This window comes from Danio rerio, chromosome 22 (genome assembly GCF_052040795.2).
Source record: "Danio rerio strain M-AB ecotype USA chromosome 22, GRCz13ab, whole genome shotgun sequence".
Classification (NCBI taxonomy): domain Eukaryota; kingdom Metazoa; phylum Chordata; class Actinopteri; order Cypriniformes; family Danionidae; genus Danio; species Danio rerio.
In genome coordinates, this window is record NC_141042.1 from 32,684,773 (window position 1) to 32,703,365 (window position 18,593).

Sequence of the window (18,593 nt, forward strand, 5' to 3'; positions counted from 1 at the left end):
TATTACTGATCTTGAAGCAGAAGAGTGATAACCCCCTTACATAATTATTTACATTTATTGTAATTTTAATTATTGTAAGCACTATATTAAACTATATCCACACAAAGATGATTTTCCTCACCCTGATGCCCACTCCAGTGAACTGGTCCACACTGGGCACACTGCTCTGAGAAGACGATGCCCTCTCGCTGTCTCCGCCCTCACCCTCGTCCTGAGACTGTCCACCCTCAGTGTCACCCTTCTTCATCACCAGAGTGGCTTTACCGCCGGGCACCAGCTTCTGAAACACCTCGCTGAAGTTCTTTGACACCTGCAGGGACACAAAACACATGATTTTATTTGATTACAGGTTTCTTGACATCAAATGTAAGACTTTAAGACCAACTGGAGTTGAATTAAAAAGCTATATCATGGTGTTGATCTCATGTCTATCGTAATACAGCTATCTGGACTAGCTAAAGAGAGTTCTCTATAGTGCCTCCAAATTCTAAAGTGCTGCTGCAGCATTTTAATGACTTTAATAAACCTGATTTATACTTGCCTGTCCACAAAGGCAAGGCGGCAGGCTCAGCTCCTTTGTAGTGGGTGTTTAATTTGTAGTGTGTGTTAAAAAACACAAATTTTTCACAAATTCCTCCACAACCCATTAAAATGATCCTTAATTACATTCTATCATTCGTCAACTTCACTTGCAACCTACTTCCTCAACGCAGCTTTCCTCATGACGATCACACTAAGCTTTCCTCATGACGATGCCCCCTGTTGTTTAAAATAATAGTGCAATGACGAACGCACCAAGAATAAAAGCCTCATCTATTTGTGAAAGTGCATGTGCAGTCAGTGAAAGCTATAAATTAAGCTTTAAAGCTAAGGTAGTACATTTAAGACAATTTAAAAATGGAAACCCTGATTTTATTTGTATTTTCTGTCAAAAATTTGAGTTTGTCTGGTAGGCATACCTGTTTGAAGGTGAGCTGGATGGCCTCGTATTTGCGCAGTTCCAAGACATTCATGAGCTCCATGATGGATTTGTAGCCTCTGTCCAGCTCGTCCTGCCTCTTGATCAGCTTCTCTTTTTGCTCTGAGAAATTGACGAACTGATCCAAGGCTTTTTTATTCACGTGGCTGTACTTCTTCAGTTCCGTGTTGCACTGCTCCAGCTTTCTGAACAACTAAACACACAAACACAAAATCATTACACAAAATAAACCACTGAAATGATACAGCACACCTGATGGGGTTAAAAGTAGTGACAATTTCAACACTCTTTGTGGTTTCACTTACAAGTTTTGCATTCCTAGAAAAATACTGCATATTGGTGGTGAATATTGCATTCACTTGAAACCACAAAAACTTCATGTGCAAAGTTTGTTACTAAACTGAATAATTTAGCAAGCAAAGGCAACGTTAGCTAAAAGTAAATTGCTTAAATTCTTCAGGAAACAAAAAATTTTTCCACACTAAAAAGATATTAATTCATGAAAAAGTGAAAAAAGTTTAGGCAGAGAGTAAACAAGATTCTTTCAAAACCAATGTGAAAACATTGCAGTGTAAAAGATTTAGGTAGGTGGCGCAGTAGGTAGTGTTGTCACCTCACAGCAAGAAGGTCGCTGGTTTGAGCCTCGGCTGGCTCAGTTGGCGTTTCTGTGTGGAGTTTGCATGTTCTCCCCGCGTTCACGTTAAGTTTCCTCCGGGTGCTCCGGTTTCCCCCACAAGTCCAAAGACATGCGGTACAGGTGAATTGGGTAAGCTAAATTGTCTGTAGTGTATGAGTGTGAATGGATGTTTGCCAGTGTTGAGTTGCAACTGGAAGGGTATTCGCTGCATAAAACATGTGCTGGATAAGTTGGCGGTTCATTCCGCTGTGGCGACCCCTGATAAATAAGGGACCAAGCCAAAGAAAAATAAATGAATGTATGAAGTACGTTTTGTTAGCAAATGCAAAAGGATTTAAGGAAGGATTTAAAACAAACAAAAGATTTTAGGGCAACGACAAACTTTGAGTTCATTGTATATAATATATGAGTATATATATATATATATATATACTCATATATTTTATATATATATATATATATATATATATATATATATATATATATATAAATATATATATATATATATATATATATATATATATATATATATATATAAAATATATGAGTATATATATATATATATATATATATATATATATATATATATATATATATATATATATATATGAGTTCATTCAAAGTCATTGTATATAACGATTTAGGGCATGCTCACACTAAGTACAGTTGCCTTGAACAGTGCCGAAGCATGCACACCCTCCCCTTCTCTCTCCCCCGACGGCACGCACTCACATTGCATTTCACCATCAGAGCTGGAGAACGCTTACATCATCGATAATGCGACTGTTCAATTTAACAGCAAGAGAAGTGCTCTCGCTCAGCACAGTGGAGATTTCTTTATATTGTTTTATATTATTTTTAGTTGTTTGGGATACAGTGACAGTGAAATATTTTGCAGCACACATCCACCATATTTGACGCTCAAGTCCTCATGCTCCATGTTGAAGGTTAGCTGAAGATATAGCTGACGTGCAGAGAGTGGTTTGCATCTTTAATAAACGACGACAGTTCAAGTTATTGAAAAGTAAAAATGATTCATGAATCCATTTTCTTAAATTTGATTGTGCGTCTTCAGTTTCGGGCTCAGGCGCGTTTTGCACTCACTACAAGTGTAATGCGCCAAGCCCAACTGAACAGCACTCTGGCACACCTCTTCCAACTGGGCCAGGGTCTGCCAACTGAACTGCGCCTGGGCCTGATTCAGAGAACTCACACTTGTCAAACAAACTGGGAAATGTGCCCATTAACAAATGCAAACATAGATTGTATGGTAACAAAACGTGTCAATTTGTTCAGAGCAAACCCATGCCATAATCCCCACTTTAAAACCTACAAGAGAAAATTCCAGAAGACAGCTAAAGAAGCATAGACAGACACGGCACAATTCATCCTCCCTCCTCCACTCCACCGAAAAAAGGGTGAAAAAGCAAAGCACAAGCATGGGGTAATGAAGAGTGAGTCACCTCTGTGTAGGAGGACTGACACACAATAGAAGCCCTGACTGGAGAGGTGGAGACACAGGAGGAGTATCAACTAACAGAAAGACTGGAGAGGGATGAGAGGGAAAACTAGAGCCAGACATGAGCTGCTGAGGAGGAGGAGGAGGAGGTGAGAGGCTTCTTCAAGGGTACCCGGTCATGTCGTGGTCTTCGTGTGGTTATGTAATGCTTGCTTATGACCTCATTTGTGACAGGCTTTTAAACGAGAAGGAAAATAGACTTTAATATCAAACTGAATGAGTCATAGGAGATGAGATGGAACCCTGAACTTTAACTAGAAGGTGAAGGGAAATAAAAAAACTCCTGTAGGGACTATGTACACAGTAAAAATAATAATAATTTGAGTAAATATAATTTTGGTTATTAGTAGCCTATTTTACGTCAAGTTAATTTTGACTACAAACCAAAGTAGGGCTGGGTGATTCATCGAAAAGTAATCGAAATCGACATTCAGAACTGAAAATCTATCAAATTTTTCCAGGTCCATTTTTATTTTATTTTATTACTTTCTGTACCGAGTCACGTGACCCCACTGAACTTGGCAACTGTTTAGCACTTTGCAGCCAGATCTGGGGCCTCATGTACGAAGACTTGCGTGGAAATCTTACTAAAACATTGCGTACGCACAAAGCTGTAAATGTGCGTACGCAGAAAAAAATTCAGATGTATGAAACACTGCGTACGCCGAATCTCACGCATATTCTTTTGTACATCTGAATGAACGTGAAACTGAGCGCAACATGCACGAGCACAAAACCCCTCCCTGCCTCCTCCCCCGTATGAATATGCTAATGACTATGCTAATGGCAAAACCCAACGAAAAAGCAATGTCAAAAGCAAGCAAAAAGAGAAACTTTGAACAGAATGTGAATTGGAGGTGCTCCTTTCGGAGGTAGACCGGAGAAAAGCGGTGTTATTTGCAAGTTTGTTCTCGAATTAACAACAAAAGAAAAAAATAGAGTGGGAGAGTTTAGCTGATGCGGTTAACACAGTTGGGTCTGAACATTGCACTGAGTGCATTAAAAAAAAGAAATAGTGTGGTTAATATCTGTAAAATGTTGCAGGATGCTTAACAGTTTCAGTGACGCTACTCGTAAGACGCATGTGATCATAAATTGATACGTTCGAGCATGAGCTCAGCTCGAATCCAGCGGTTGTTGAACTCTTTCTTGTTTTTTCCCCGCTACATATCAGATTTTGCCAACTATTTATCACGAGAAAGACAAGTAGGAATCATCAATAAGTTCATATCAATAAGCATCATATTTTATTTGCACATTTATTGAATGGAAATGTTTCTGATTCACGCATGCAAATTCATCTTCAGATAGTGTCTTTATAGCAATGTGTGTGCAGTAGATAGCTCAGATTACATTGGGAAAACAGGCGACTGCTGCAAATTGTGCTTTAATGTTTAGCTGGTCAACTGTATGGTATGGAAACCTTATATATCTTCTGAACCCGTCTCATACAGCTGCCATTGCAAGGCTCAGACACTTTGTAGAGAGCAATTTAACACAACTGCCTCTAGGAGTCGCCAATGGAAATAAAACAGACACGCACAAAAAATGTGCGTACGCCTGCCAGAAAGCTGCCGTAAAGCTGCGCACATTCCCACGTTCAGTTCATTGTTAGTAAATCCAAACGTGAGCGATTCTGAGCGTGAAACCTGGCGTACGCAAAGTTTTTGTGCGTACGCAGGGTTGATACATGAGGCCCCTGATCTTTATGGAGTTATTTAAATGCCAAATATCATGAGCACAGTATTACAAGTTCAAGTAACACAAGTGTATGAATCTCTTTGCTCACATACCGATTTCCTCTGTGTGTGCACAAAACATATTGCGAGCTTTCAAATATACGCTGCTGATTTATTTTCACTGGTTTATAAGAAAAAAAACAGACTGTTGGTTTTAGGTAGTAAGTGTTTTAGTTGTAGTTGTTCAATGTTGATGTTCAGTAACAAAAATCATAAATAGTAAATGGTGTGTTTCCTTCAATTTTTGTAAAATGAAGTAATGCAGCCTTCATTAAAAATCTCACACTTACAATATGTGAGCATATTTACTGCACAAAACCTGTCAATGAACTATGAGGGCAAAGTAAACAAATAAATTAATAAAATAATTGTTCAGTAATCGAGTAAAAATGTTCAATTAATCACGATTTTCATTTTAGGCTAAATGGCCCAGCCCTACACCAAAACAACTTAGTGTTGTTTGACTTATGTTTTGTTAGCAAACACAATGTCTCTCATTGAAAGCTACATGTGTAATTATTTTTTTTAATTCTCATGTAATGGAAATTATTTTATAAAAAGTAAAACAAAAAAAAAAGGTTTAGATAGCAGATTTTTGCAGAAATCAGGGTTCACACTTTCATGAACAGCAGATTTAATGACTTTCGATGACTCTTTAAAAGCACTGTTCATTTTAAATCAAGCACCTTTGTAATTCCCAGCAAAGCATATGTAGCACCATGAAAGTCCTTACAATACTTGACAATTCACTTACACTTAATATTTATGCTAAAAATTTTAGATTAATTTTCAAATTTTTTTTTTTTAAAGTTATGTTTAACAAAAAACTTTAATACAATTAGTTGAATTTAAAACAGGTGATATTCAAAGGTGGATTCTGAAATAATGATAAAATGTGCAGTATTTGTCGGTGTTATTGTACAATACTAAATTTAAAAAATAAAGTTTAAGATTTCTCAAGTTTTTCCATTCTGTATTTGAGTACAATTGTTGAATTAAAACCATAAATAAATTTTATTCAAGCACTTTCCTGTTTGTTTTAAGTACTTGAATCTATTTCTGAAACTCAAGTACCTTTAAGTGCTGTCAAGAAATGTGGAAACCCTTGTTAATGTTCAAGTTTTGTTGACAGTCAATTTGTGAAAAATGGTCGTTTTGGTAGCAAATGCAAAGTTTTTAAGGTGGAATAGATAAATACATACATACATGTTTATAAATGAAAAGTTTCTCAGAGAAATCCATACAATTTGTTAGTGTACAGATCGCTTTAACAGGAGGAATCTTTTTGTTTTTTACCAGGAGCCAATTTTAAATTGTTTACATATAAAACTTCTTAAATGTGACCTGTACATTCAAGCAAGTTGTCCGTTTTTTTTCCAAAGCAATGCTTTTTCGACCCTAAGGGACATGGACATTGCCATTTCTTTGTAACTATTTCTATTTTCTAATTTCCAAGCAATTTTTGAGTGAAAACTCATTTATTCATTTTCCTTCGGCTTAGTCTCTGATTTATCAGAAGTCACCACAGTGTAATAAACCGGCAAATATTCCAGCACATGTTTTATGTAGCTGACGCCTTTCCATCGGCAACCCAGTACTGGGAAACACCCATTCACACTCACATTCAAACACTACGGCCAATTTAGTTTTTTTTTTATTCACCTATACAGCATGTCTTTGGACTGGCCCAACCGGAACTCAAACCAAAGTGACCTTCTTCCTGTGAGGCAACAGTACTAACCACTGAGTCGCCCTGAGCGAATACTCTTTCCACAAAACTCTTTAAGCACAAAATATTTTTCAGCATACCTGCTTGAGTGTGAGCGTCTGGTACTTCTCGAAGGCCTCCTGAGGCAGGGAGCCCAGCTCACGGATCTTCTTCATGCACTCCTCTTTCTTCTTTAACAGCATGCCCTGTCTGTTGGTCATCTTCTCCAGCTCCTTGGTGTCGTGATTGATGGCTTCGTTCTGCTCCTTCTCGATGTTCTTCCAGCGCTCCATGCTCTTTTGGTGCTCCTTGATTTCCACCTCTGTCTTATCAATGAGGGTGTCCAAATCTAAAAACGAGAAACTTAATGAAGACCACCAAGACTAAGGCTTTCTTTTTAGGAAAAAATGAGTTGATTATGCACCTTCAGAGCGAGCCATAGTGTCTTTTATGCGTTTGTTAATGCCATCCAACTCTGATGTTGTCGCTGTAAGGACGGTTCCTCCTTCCGTTTCTCTCAGTTCATTTAATTCCTGTATGCAAGACACTTTTTTTAGCACACTACTACAAGGCACTGCATTTTAATACAAGAAAAAAGCCAAGTATCTTCACCTGCTCGACTTGATCAAGACGTTTGCGCAGGTTTTCATTGAGGTACGTCTCCACCCGGGTCATGATTCCCTCCAGTTTAATTCTTTCATTGAGCAGCTGTCTGTTATCCTACAGACAAAAACAAAACATAATTAACCCAAAACTGAAAGGCTAAAAGCTACATCTTTATTTATCATCGTTTAATAGAAAAGCAAATTCGACTAATAACAGAACATGTGCCTTTTGGTTACAATAAACGCAGATTTAAAAGTATAAATGGATCTGATATGCATATGCAAGGCTAAGCTCGTCTAGCGACACAAAAGCAGAGGAATTAGCAAGCCAAATCAAAGGCATTGGAAAAATAACAAAGGCTAATGATGTGGGCTGCTTACACAACATTTAAAGTAGCTTTTCAATTGTCTGCTGTGTGTCGTGTGTGTGTGAGAGGCTGGAGGTGGTGAAGAGCTGCAGCTGCGGCGTCAGTGCTAATTCTCAAACACATCCAGCAGAGCTTCAGACTGACTAACGCTATCAAACGTGAGTGTGGTCACTGCACAAAGACCTTTTAAACAGCACTTATTGGCTGCTCTAGCTAGCTTGGAGATTGCGCAGAAGATTTTGTTATTTTTGAGCGCATCTGACAGTGTGTGAACAGTCCATTTTGACATTTCTTCCTGTTGTCGGAATCAAAATTCAGGAGTTATTTTGGCTTTCATGAAATATAAAAAAAATTATGAAACCATTTCAGTATTAGCGTTATTATATTATCAGGGTATGCAGAAGTATGCAAAAGGACTTTTAATTTGTCAGTAACCTGGGTTAAGTGTTTCCGGTGAACTGTAGGCCATTACAAAATCAGCGCGTTTAAGGTAGGTTTTCTTTAAAAATCAGCCTCTAACAAAATCTCCACTGGCTGAAGTAGCACTGCATTACATTACATTTTTCTTTGCCATGTCTTTAAAATATGAGCATTTATTTTACCCCAGTTTATTTAATGGAGCTTGTGCGCTAGCCTGCCGATTCTGAGAGCGCTTATGAGTAAACGGCCTTTTGTCTTGTTTTATGCTTGAGCAAGTAAAAGAATGCTTAAGTCTATTTAACTGATTGTATTTTGATTACATTACAACATCGATGATGTAAAAGAAACTTTATAAAATGGAAAAATAAATAAAAAAATAAATAAAGAAAGAAACAATTGCTTCGCATGAACCCAATTACCTGCAAAAGAGCGTCTGTGCCTTTAAATGCCACCGCGTGTTCAAAGTAATTTATTGAATAAAAGAGGATTGACACAGCTTCTCTTGCCGCAGCAAACTTTGTTTTTCCTGTTGATATTGGGCGCCAATTAATCAGAAAGTGCCAATTTTGTTCTTTTTAACTCATTGGATGGAAACGTTGCTTTATTCGCACGTCTTTGATGCTTATTTTAGTTTTGCATATACATTTAATTTGCATTTCTGGATGGAAACATAGCTAATGTCACCTAAATTGCAGATGGCCCGAAGGAGAGTAAATTAATAGTAATTTATTATTCATTTGTAAGTTCAATTTTACATTTTCGATTTAATACATTGTTTTTAAAATATTGATGGTAAATGCAATGCTTTTATTTCATTTATATTATTCTTGACAATTGTTTTGTATATAAACTGCTACACTGAATGACATTTTAATGGGTGTCCTTTGAAAATAATAGCAAAAAATGAAAAGCTTTTTCAACACAGCTTTGATGCTTAAATGTACTTTTGTTTAATCAAAATTTAATCCCTTTTTTTTTTTTAAATCAACACATACAGTTAAAGTCAAAGTTTTTCGTCCTCCTGTGAACTTTTTCAAATACTTCCTAAATGATGTTTAACAGAGCAACCATGGAATTTTTAACAGCATTTCCTATAATATTTTGTCTTCTGGAAAAAGCCATATTTGTTTTATTTCGGCTAGAATAAAAGCAGTTTTTTTATTTTTTAAAACTATTTTCAGGTCAATATTATTAGCCCTCTTAATCAATATTTATTTTTCCACTGTCTACAGAACAAACAACTGTTATACAATGACTTGCCTAATTGCCCTTACTTGCCTGATTAATCTAGTTAAGCCTTTAAATGTCACTTTAAGCTAAATACTAGTATCTTGAAAAATAGTAAAATATTATCTCCTATCAGCATAGCAAATATAAAAAAAATGTTATTATAAATTAACTAATAAAACTATTATGTTTAGAAATGTGTTAAAAGACATTTTCAATTAAACAGAAATCGGGGGGGAAAAATACAGGAAGGGCCTTCAAGTGTAATTACGTTAAATTACCATGACCTCAGAACTGATCAGAATAGCCATGTCTGTGATATTTGCTCATCCTGACCTGCTGCAGCTGTCGGATCTCATCATTGAGGTCGTCCACCCTGCGCTGATCCTCTAAACTGAGCTGAGAAAGCAGATCCGTCCCCAGCTCGGCCTTCAGGGACTCGCGTGTGCTCTCCATGGCGTGCAGACTGGCTTCCAGACTCTGAAGACTACGTTGCTGAAGGAAACAGTAAAGAAGAGTTATCAAACTAATCCTCTGGAAGAGAAATGAAGGAGTTAAAAAACCTTCTGCTTGACAACAGAAGAGTATGTGTGCTACCTTGGGCATGAAAGTCTTCTCCGACTGCTGTCTCTTCTCCTTCAGCATCTTCATCTCAGACAGAATACTGTCCCTGGAGGCCTTGAACTTCCTCTGCTGGGTCTCGATCTGCTGCATCTGATTCATCAGCTGGTCAATTTCATTATTGATAGGTGAAGAACTGAGTTAAGGAGCATTTAGTTACTTTAAAACTGAATATTCTGTCATCATTTACTCACTATTCGCTTGTCTTTCTTTATTCCCCTGAACACAAAACAACAGTAATATTTTGAAGAAGGCTGGAAACTGGTAATCATTGACTTCCATAGTGTTTGTTTTCCTACTTTGAAAGTCAATAGCTTTGTCCCAAATGGCACACTAAACACAGCGCACTTATGCATCATGTACTTATGCACTTACACATTCAACAGCACAGTACACGAATGTAGTGTCTTCCCAAATTGAACACTAACGTTTTGTTTTACTAAGCGGCAATTCAATCCATTTCCCAGATGATATTAGACGGGTCCCTATATAGTTAAATAAATGACCAAACTACCAAATATTACCTGCCATGAGTATAAGCGCATTCACCATCAGAAGGCGATATAATTACTCTGGTAGGAGAATGTAGCTTTTACAATCCAAAATAAGTCAAATAATACAACATCAGTGCCCGATAGCCTTGCCCTCTCTGCTACATGATCAAAGCAGCGGATGCTGAGTGTGTAAAGTGTCCAACACCCAGGATGCGAATTACAGGGGGTTTTGGAAGGGTCAGACCCTTTAATTAATGGTTGATCCCCCCCTGAAAGACATCAAAACAAGATGTATGGGTGGGTCTGCCCTTTAATAGTTAAGAAATGGTTTGCTTTGATCAGAATCTTAAATAATGTTAACAATTAAAATAATAGATAACTTAAATATACATTTGACCACCCCTATAATAGTTCATACCATTGTAAATGCATTGTGAACAGACAGTGTAACTGCACAAAACATGTTTCTTGTAAATTAGGTATTTTTTAAAACTAGATGCATGCTTTGTATTTTATTATACACACTCGGTCGCACATGGAAGTAAAATAAAAAATATGTGCAGTCTTTCATGGTCCTCTCTTATTATGATTATTTAATATCACAAATGTCATTGAGAAACACTCAATATCCCTCAAAAAAGTGTGATTAATAAAATAAATGTAATTAAATTAAATATATAAATTTGGTTCACTGAGGCATATTACTGAACATAGCGAAACATCGGAAATGACGGAACATCAGAAAACTTGACCCCCCCGAACTGTCAATGTATATTTCGCACCCTGCCAACGTCCCACACTAATCCCAATATTTCAGTGTGAACGCAATATTTACACTGTTTATACTACAAAATTGCATAGAATAGGTCACAAGTATGCCATTTAAGCTGCACCTAATGGTTACCGGTGTTCAGATTTCTTCCAAATAATTTTTTTATGTCTCTTCAACAAAATAAAAAAACTCATAAATCTACGACACATTTTACTGCACTTCCTGAAAAAACATAAATAATAATAAAAGGTTTGATACTACTTAAGAATGAGTGAATGGTGTGTCAATTTGCATTTTTGGGCTATTATTGGGTCAAATTATTACTTGCGTTCCTTCTTGATAGCATTTAAAGGTCGCGTGAAGTGCTGAGAAATATGCATTTTTATTCAATGTTTGACATAAATCTCAACCAAAACACGAAGTGAGGGCAGGTCACAGAGCAATAGCGTTTGTTTTATCTCAGCTCTGCCACTGAAAGTGATTGAGCTCAAGTGCATCAAATGAAAAGCGTCTTGAAGGCGACGGGGCATGTCAGATACTAGAGAGCATTTGATTGGCTATGATTTGATGAGAAACTAGTTTGAGGTAACCATTGATTCATTTGAGCAGAAGTGACATACTACAAGCTTTACATGTTTATATGACCTTTATATCTTCAAAATGCAAATTTTGTGACAAAACTAGCATTTTGAAGATGATGAATAATACGGATATTAACATTTAAAAAGTTTTATTTTAATTTCATGGGACCTTTAAGGTCCCCTTTGCAATAATGTACAGAGAAACAGAAAAAAAAACTAAAGAAAAAATATACCATGTTTACATTGATCCATTAAAACAACTAAAGTGCTGTGCCTGTGGTCCTGTAGTCCACCAGTGTTGTCAACACAAGGTTATAATTTTCCCAAAACCCAAGTATTCTAAATGCATTCCTTTCTGCTCACGTTTCTTTCTTTTAGGTTTTTAAAGAATGCTGAAACCCGCTGACATCGATTGTATTTATTTTCTACAATAAATGTCTATGGCTACTTCTGTCCAATAGTCTTTAAAACATTGTTAGTGTTCAACAGGAAAAAGAAACTACATTTTTTTTAAGTTTGGGGTGAACTATCCCTTTAATGGTTTATTTTAGCTGAGAAAGTGGTTATGTCATCACATTTCTGAATGAGTCAGAGTATGAGCCACACAACTCCTATGTGATTCGTTCAAGGACTCAAAATGTTCATCCCTCAAGGTCTTGAGTATCTGTTTTGGTCATTTTCATTCTCTCATCCCTTCATTCACTAACATAGCTGCTCACACCGACGTTAATATCTAGCTGACTCATTCAGTGAGCCTTTACAACCTTGTGTTATCTAGGCTGATTACACAAACATCCTTTGTTAGCCACACACTATCCATCTGACAACATACAAGCAGTCGTGTGTGAAGTTTAGTAAACCTTTACCTATATAACCGGAATGTACTTCAATGCTTTATTTCGGTGCCACTTAAATGCCAGAGCTGTCAACTGAAATCAGGGGCGTAGAAACTAGTGAACTGGAAACATGCTCCTTTACATGAAGGAATCACTTTAAATCAGTAACTCGCATTTAATATAACTGTAGTTTGTCCACTAAATGTCAGCGCTGAACAGGGCCATTGTTCGTTTCACAGTTGGACATGGAGAGATGACACAACAAAAACGCACTGCTGAAGACAGCGATTATATTAGACGCAATGAGTTGACAAGTGCATGTGTGAAGGGAATGATAGATATCAGCTACTGTACTTGGAAGTGTGAAATGGAAATGTGAAATGGAAATGGAAGTTGCGACAAACATTTATTTTAGTACGATGACATATTTCCAATTAAAACAGAATATTAAGTATTAAATATGCTGCACATCGTTGGATTTGCTCTTCAGTGTTAGGGCTTTCAGCAGTGACATTTACATTACACTGACCTGAACTTCAATAATGGAAACCGGACTAAGGGTGCTTTCACACCTAGACTTTTGTTTCGGAACGTATCTCGTTTGCCCAGTTAGCGCGGTTCGATTGGCATATGTGAACAGGGCAATCACGATCTGTTCCGCGCCAAAGTAATCGCTCCGAGATCGCTTGAATGAGGTGGTCTCGGCTCGATTGAAACGAACCCTGGAGCGGTTCGATTGCAGTGAGAAAGCGATCTGATCCAAGCTTGGTTATATCACAGTGTTTTATTGATATGTAATAGGCATACGGCTATATGAAGAGAGAATTATTAGTAGGGCGGGAAGTTTCGCGAGTCACCGGATGCCCGCAAACGAGTGATGATCTCCCGGTAATCTCGCGTCTCCCTCCCGGTCCTCAAATAGGCATCGTCGCGCACCCTTCTCACCCCTCCCCACCGCGTCTCTCCTCAAACACGTCGCACGCGTGCACCCTGTCAATCACCACCAAACCACCACCTCTCCTGACAGCTGAGCGGGACGCTGCAAAATAAACCCTGAAACTCTGAACAATGTAAGGAGAGTTTACTCGCACGTGACTTGTTTTAGCTCTTTGTTCCGATTAGAAACTTAGCAGTGTGAAAGCGAACCGCTCCAAGAGCAAAGAGCAACAATGTAACTTTTGTAATCTCTGTTTCGGAACAACTGAATCGATTCACAGGTGTGAAAGCACCCTAAAGCAGTTCCAATTTACTAGAACTTGATCAAAAAAGAACTGCCATTTCAGAGTGGAAGCAAATGGTCTGACTGATTGAAGATTACCAAAACACACTGTTTTCAATGGATTAATTTAGACAGAATCATTTTTTTAATTTAAGACTAAACATTGTCAATTCAAATTTCGTGCGACTTCAAATAAGTACTTTAAATGAGTTATTGCAAGATGGAAACACTAATAAATAAGGTATGTCAGCCTTATTATTATTCTGACAAAATGTAATATTTATAGTACAATGTATGGTGTACTCGATTGTGGGAAAAATCACAATCACGATTATTTTGGTCATAATTGTATTCATGATTATTCAAAATGATATACAGTTGAAATTAAAATTATTCATTGTCTGCAGAAGAAACTACTATACAATTACTTGCCTAACCGCCCTAACTTGCCTAATTAACCCTTTGGATTGCACTTTAAGTTGAACGCTTGTAACTTGAAAAATATCCAGTAAAATATTATGTACTGCCATCATAGCAAAGATAAAAGAAATCAGTTATTAGAAATGAGTTATGAAATATATTATGTTTAGACATACTATTTTGTAGAAAAATTCATTCCGTTAAACAGAAACTGGGGTAAAATATAAACGTTGCTCATAATTTAGGGCTAATAATTCTGACTTCAACTGTAAATATACAGTTATTTTCCTCCCTGTAAATAAGGAAAGGAAAAAAATACAATAGAATACAAATATGAAACAAACTGTGCTTTAAGCATCTTTACTATAAGAAGATGCTACAAAAGTCCTTCAGTTAAGAGCAGTGAGCGATTTTGTCCTTTTGTTGTTTGACTAATAATAAATGCAGTCAGCATCAGGAAAATTGTGCGCTGTCACATTAAGAGCAGTACTGTTCTGATTTATGGGTTCTCTTTCACATGTCTTTGAGGGGCTAATATGAATAATCACTCAACACCGCATTTTCAAACAAATTTGCATGTATTTGACCAATAAAGTGCTCACATTAAGAGGACTAGATGTGTGTGCTCTGCTCGTCTCTGAGGCTGAGCCATACACACAGCATCATACGATCACTTTTGTGCTTTTATAAAAATGAACAATTCGAATGTATATCAATGAATGATGCATTAGATTACAGCTCATGCTTTTAGTAATTGTAACGTGAAACTGAGCTTTGCAGAGCAACAAATGTGTACCACTAGAAAAGGGGACGGTATATCATGCAATAATCGTTTTATCTCGATTCATGTTTTTTCTAATTGTTAGAAGCCAAAATTGAAATCGCAACTGAATTTCGATTAATTGCACAGCCTAGAGTGGGCGATTTAGCAAAAAATTATCACGATTATTTTTTCATATCAGTCGATATCGATCTTTATTACGATAAACTAAAATCTTTATATCTATTAATTTTATAAGATTTTCAGCATGCCAATCGCTTTGTGCAGCTGATTTAACACATTTTGTTAAATGTTTTAGCTGTCTGACAATATAAATAATAAACAAAAGAACAATCTTAATTCAGCATTTACTGTTCAAGGTTTCAACAACCAAAAACATTACCTACAAGATATTGGACATTATTGTTCAACATCAAAAAAAAGAAGAAAAAAAACAAAACAAAAAAAAAAAAACGGTTTGAAACAAGTAAAAGTTGAGTTAATGGTCACAGAATATTCAGTTTTGGATGAACTCTCCTTTGAATAGTGAGTATGGTGAATTTAGGGTGAAATATACTTTAATATATTTTATTTAGGGATGCTGATGACTACTTAATGATTTATTTATTGTCGATAACGCTTTAATCGATAGACCTTATAGATGACTGATTAAGCAGGGACATGTTAAGGTTTAGTTATGCTTTGCGCTGTGCCGCGTTCACACATTACAATATCAAGTGTGTGCAGTTTGCCTTGCTTATGCATTCCCCCTTTTGACATCTCATATTGTGGGACGCATAAAACCCTTTATGCACAGATGTCCGTTATATCTGCTGGTCTTTTAACCAAATTTGTCTGACAAACTAGCACAAATAGACCTATGCAGACTCTCATTTTACAAATCGCGCATCACAACGAAACGTGCGGGAAATCTGTCCATTTACACAGAGAGCTCCCGAGCTCTCATCATTCAGACAGAGTTTTTTTCTTCTGAGGTAATTCAACAATACTATAAGTGCTGCGAATAGCCTGTACAGACTGTGCAGCTCATGCTACTCAGACCACGCTTAGTTAATAAATTTAAATGAAACCGTGAAAATAGTTTAATGAACTGTTTTGGCGCTAAAGCATTTCATATAGCGGGCTTGTTTTAAAGCGCTTCACCTCAGATGTTATTCGTTCCTCTTGTTTATACTGTAGATAACCGACCAACAAAATATACATCAAAATTAAGTTACACAATATACAAAACGAAATTCGTTGCAAAATGATACATTTTCAAGGAAATGTATGTATATATATTTATTTAGTTCGTGCCCGCCTTAAACAAATGTGCTTGGATGATATTCCACTGCTGTTGTAAATGTCTGTCATATATTTGCTGCATTTTTAATATTTCATTATTTTAAAGATTATGTCTTGAGCATCTGATTTCTCCTCAGTGATTATGTCCTTTAAATATATAAAGGCTGGTTCTTTTACCATCGGTGAGGGACAATAGTGGTATTACAGATTTCAAAACAAATATCTTAATATTAAAAAAAAACATAAGCCTGACAACAAAAGGTCCTATTAATGTCGTAACAAATTCTCTTAAATAATGCAGCCTGTAGAGCAAGCTTCAAGTGTTCATTGAGATTGTGTTGTGTCATATCTTTTGTCTGTCTTTTCAGAGGTTTTTTTCCTCGTAAGGCACAGCTTTCGAAAATGATGACATGAAACTCTGCTGGGTAGTGGCGCTGGTTTACCAACACTTGTTTGGGTCTGTAACTTCTTAGTATCTTCATAAGGGTGGTATTGTTTTAAATTATGAAACAGGTTTGTAGTGTTGCCTGCTATTGATGACACGAGTCGTCTGCGAAGTTTGCAGTGCCTGTTGCTCTGTTTTGTGTCCGATAGTAAAAAACTAAGTAGCTCAAGACTACTGAAGTCTAGTGACGTTTCTAGTCAACAATGTCTATGACTCTGACCTTTTTTACCTTATTTTTTTCTTACTCCTTTAAGCGCAACCAACACTGCATGGCTGTACACTTGTCCTACGTGCGGCATCCGGAAAGGCAGGCTGCAAAATGTCTGCGCAGCGTTACTCACTATAAATATTATCGAGTAATTATCGAACTGTCATTATCATGGAAAAAATATATATCGTGATGATTATTGAAATCGAATCGAACCCAGCTCTATCTAACACAGCCCTAGTGTATTCCATTTTACATCATCTTGCAAAAAGAGGGTTACCATATTTTGGCAGAGAAAGCAAGTTTGGTCTCATTTCTGCAAAAGAATTGATCATATTTGAAGCACAACAAGAATAAACTACTCTGCTTTTATAAGTAGCATAACTGTTATTTTTGTGTTAGCTGGCTTCGGTTTTTTTATCCATTCTTTAAATGTTAGCCAACATAGATTCTGTATTATTTTAAAAAGATTAATTGGTACTGTAAAAAACACAATTGTACGCATGAAAAGGATATTTTCAATGTTTCGACGCAAGTTCTCGTTGAGTTTGGCCTCCAGTTCTCCGAGCTCCTCCTCGGCCTTCCTCATGTCCTTCTGCAGCTCCAGACGGGACTTACGAGTGTCGTAGTAACCGCCGGTCAGAGCTCCACGGTGACTCACCTGATCACCTGAAGCCAAAAGAATAACAGGGATTCAAACCATTTGAACATCAATACAGTATGACATCAAGTACACATTCAGATTATAAATGTTTACCCTCCAGAGTGATGCAATCCATGGTGAAAGCTCGAGCCAGCTGAGTGGACACTTCCATACTGCGGCAAATCAGAGTCTTCCCAAACACGTGTTTGAAGGCCTTGTCGAAGTTTTGACTGTAACGGAGCTTGCTGATCATGGGGATTGCATCCTAAACAAAAAGAAAAGCAAAAAAGTGAATAAGCTTACGGGATTCCAAAAATGCTCAAAATTTCTATAAAATCACCCTCATTCTGTTTCAGTCATCCAGAAGATGACATTTTTCATTTTTTTTGCATGGAATTCAAGAGTTCTCTCAACCTTCATAGACAAAAATGCATTCAAATTCTAGAGAAATGCTAAAAACATTGTCAAAACATTCCACATGAGTTCAGTGGTTCAACTTTAATCATGCAAAGCTTCAAAAACATTATTGTGCACCAAAAAAAAAAAAAAAAAGATGAATAACACTTTAGTCAATTTAAGTTATAATTCTGTCAACATTGCCAATTTTACATTGTCCTGTTTTTTTTTTTGGCAGTATGTTATAGTATCTTGGGAGTATATAGTATAGCACTGTCTGTATTTTGCACTGTCGTTGTATATGTACTGTCTGGAATCAGCACCTAAGCTTTTCACGCATCATAGCACACGTGCTACTGATGATGGGACAATAAAAGTGATTTGAATTCTCATAATTTACAACTTGCTTATTACCTGCCAGTTATGAAAATATTAACAGAGTTTATTAGCACTTAATCATTAACTATGAGCTTTATCTACATCCCTAACTTTACCCAATGCCTAAACTCAAATACTCCATTACTAACTATTAACAAGCAGGTCATTAGTAGTTTATTTAGCTAAAAGTTTTATTAGCATGAATTGCGCAATAAAATAAAGTGTAATATCTTCAATGTCAGATCAGGGTGTGCATTTACTACAGTCAACACAACACTTGCACTGCTGACTCTAATGTAAAATGTCTTACTGC

At 36.7% G+C, this 18,593-nt stretch overlaps 1 protein-coding gene across 1 annotated transcript in view; it reads right to left on the reverse strand.

Moving 5' to 3' along the window:
* smc3 (structural maintenance of chromosomes 3) overlaps positions 1 to 18,593 on the reverse strand; it is a 49,542-nt gene that overhangs the window by 4,685 nt on the left and 26,264 nt on the right. Inside the window, 9 exon segments of the mRNA NM_214689.1 lie at positions 122 to 310; positions 960 to 1,172; positions 6,684 to 6,931; positions 7,007 to 7,115; positions 7,195 to 7,302; positions 9,539 to 9,697; positions 9,800 to 9,951; positions 17,380 to 17,532; positions 17,621 to 17,771. Of these exon segments, the coding sequence (NP_999854.1) occupies positions 122 to 310; positions 960 to 1,172; positions 6,684 to 6,931; positions 7,007 to 7,115; positions 7,195 to 7,302; positions 9,539 to 9,697; positions 9,800 to 9,951; positions 17,380 to 17,532; positions 17,621 to 17,771 (1,482 nt within the window).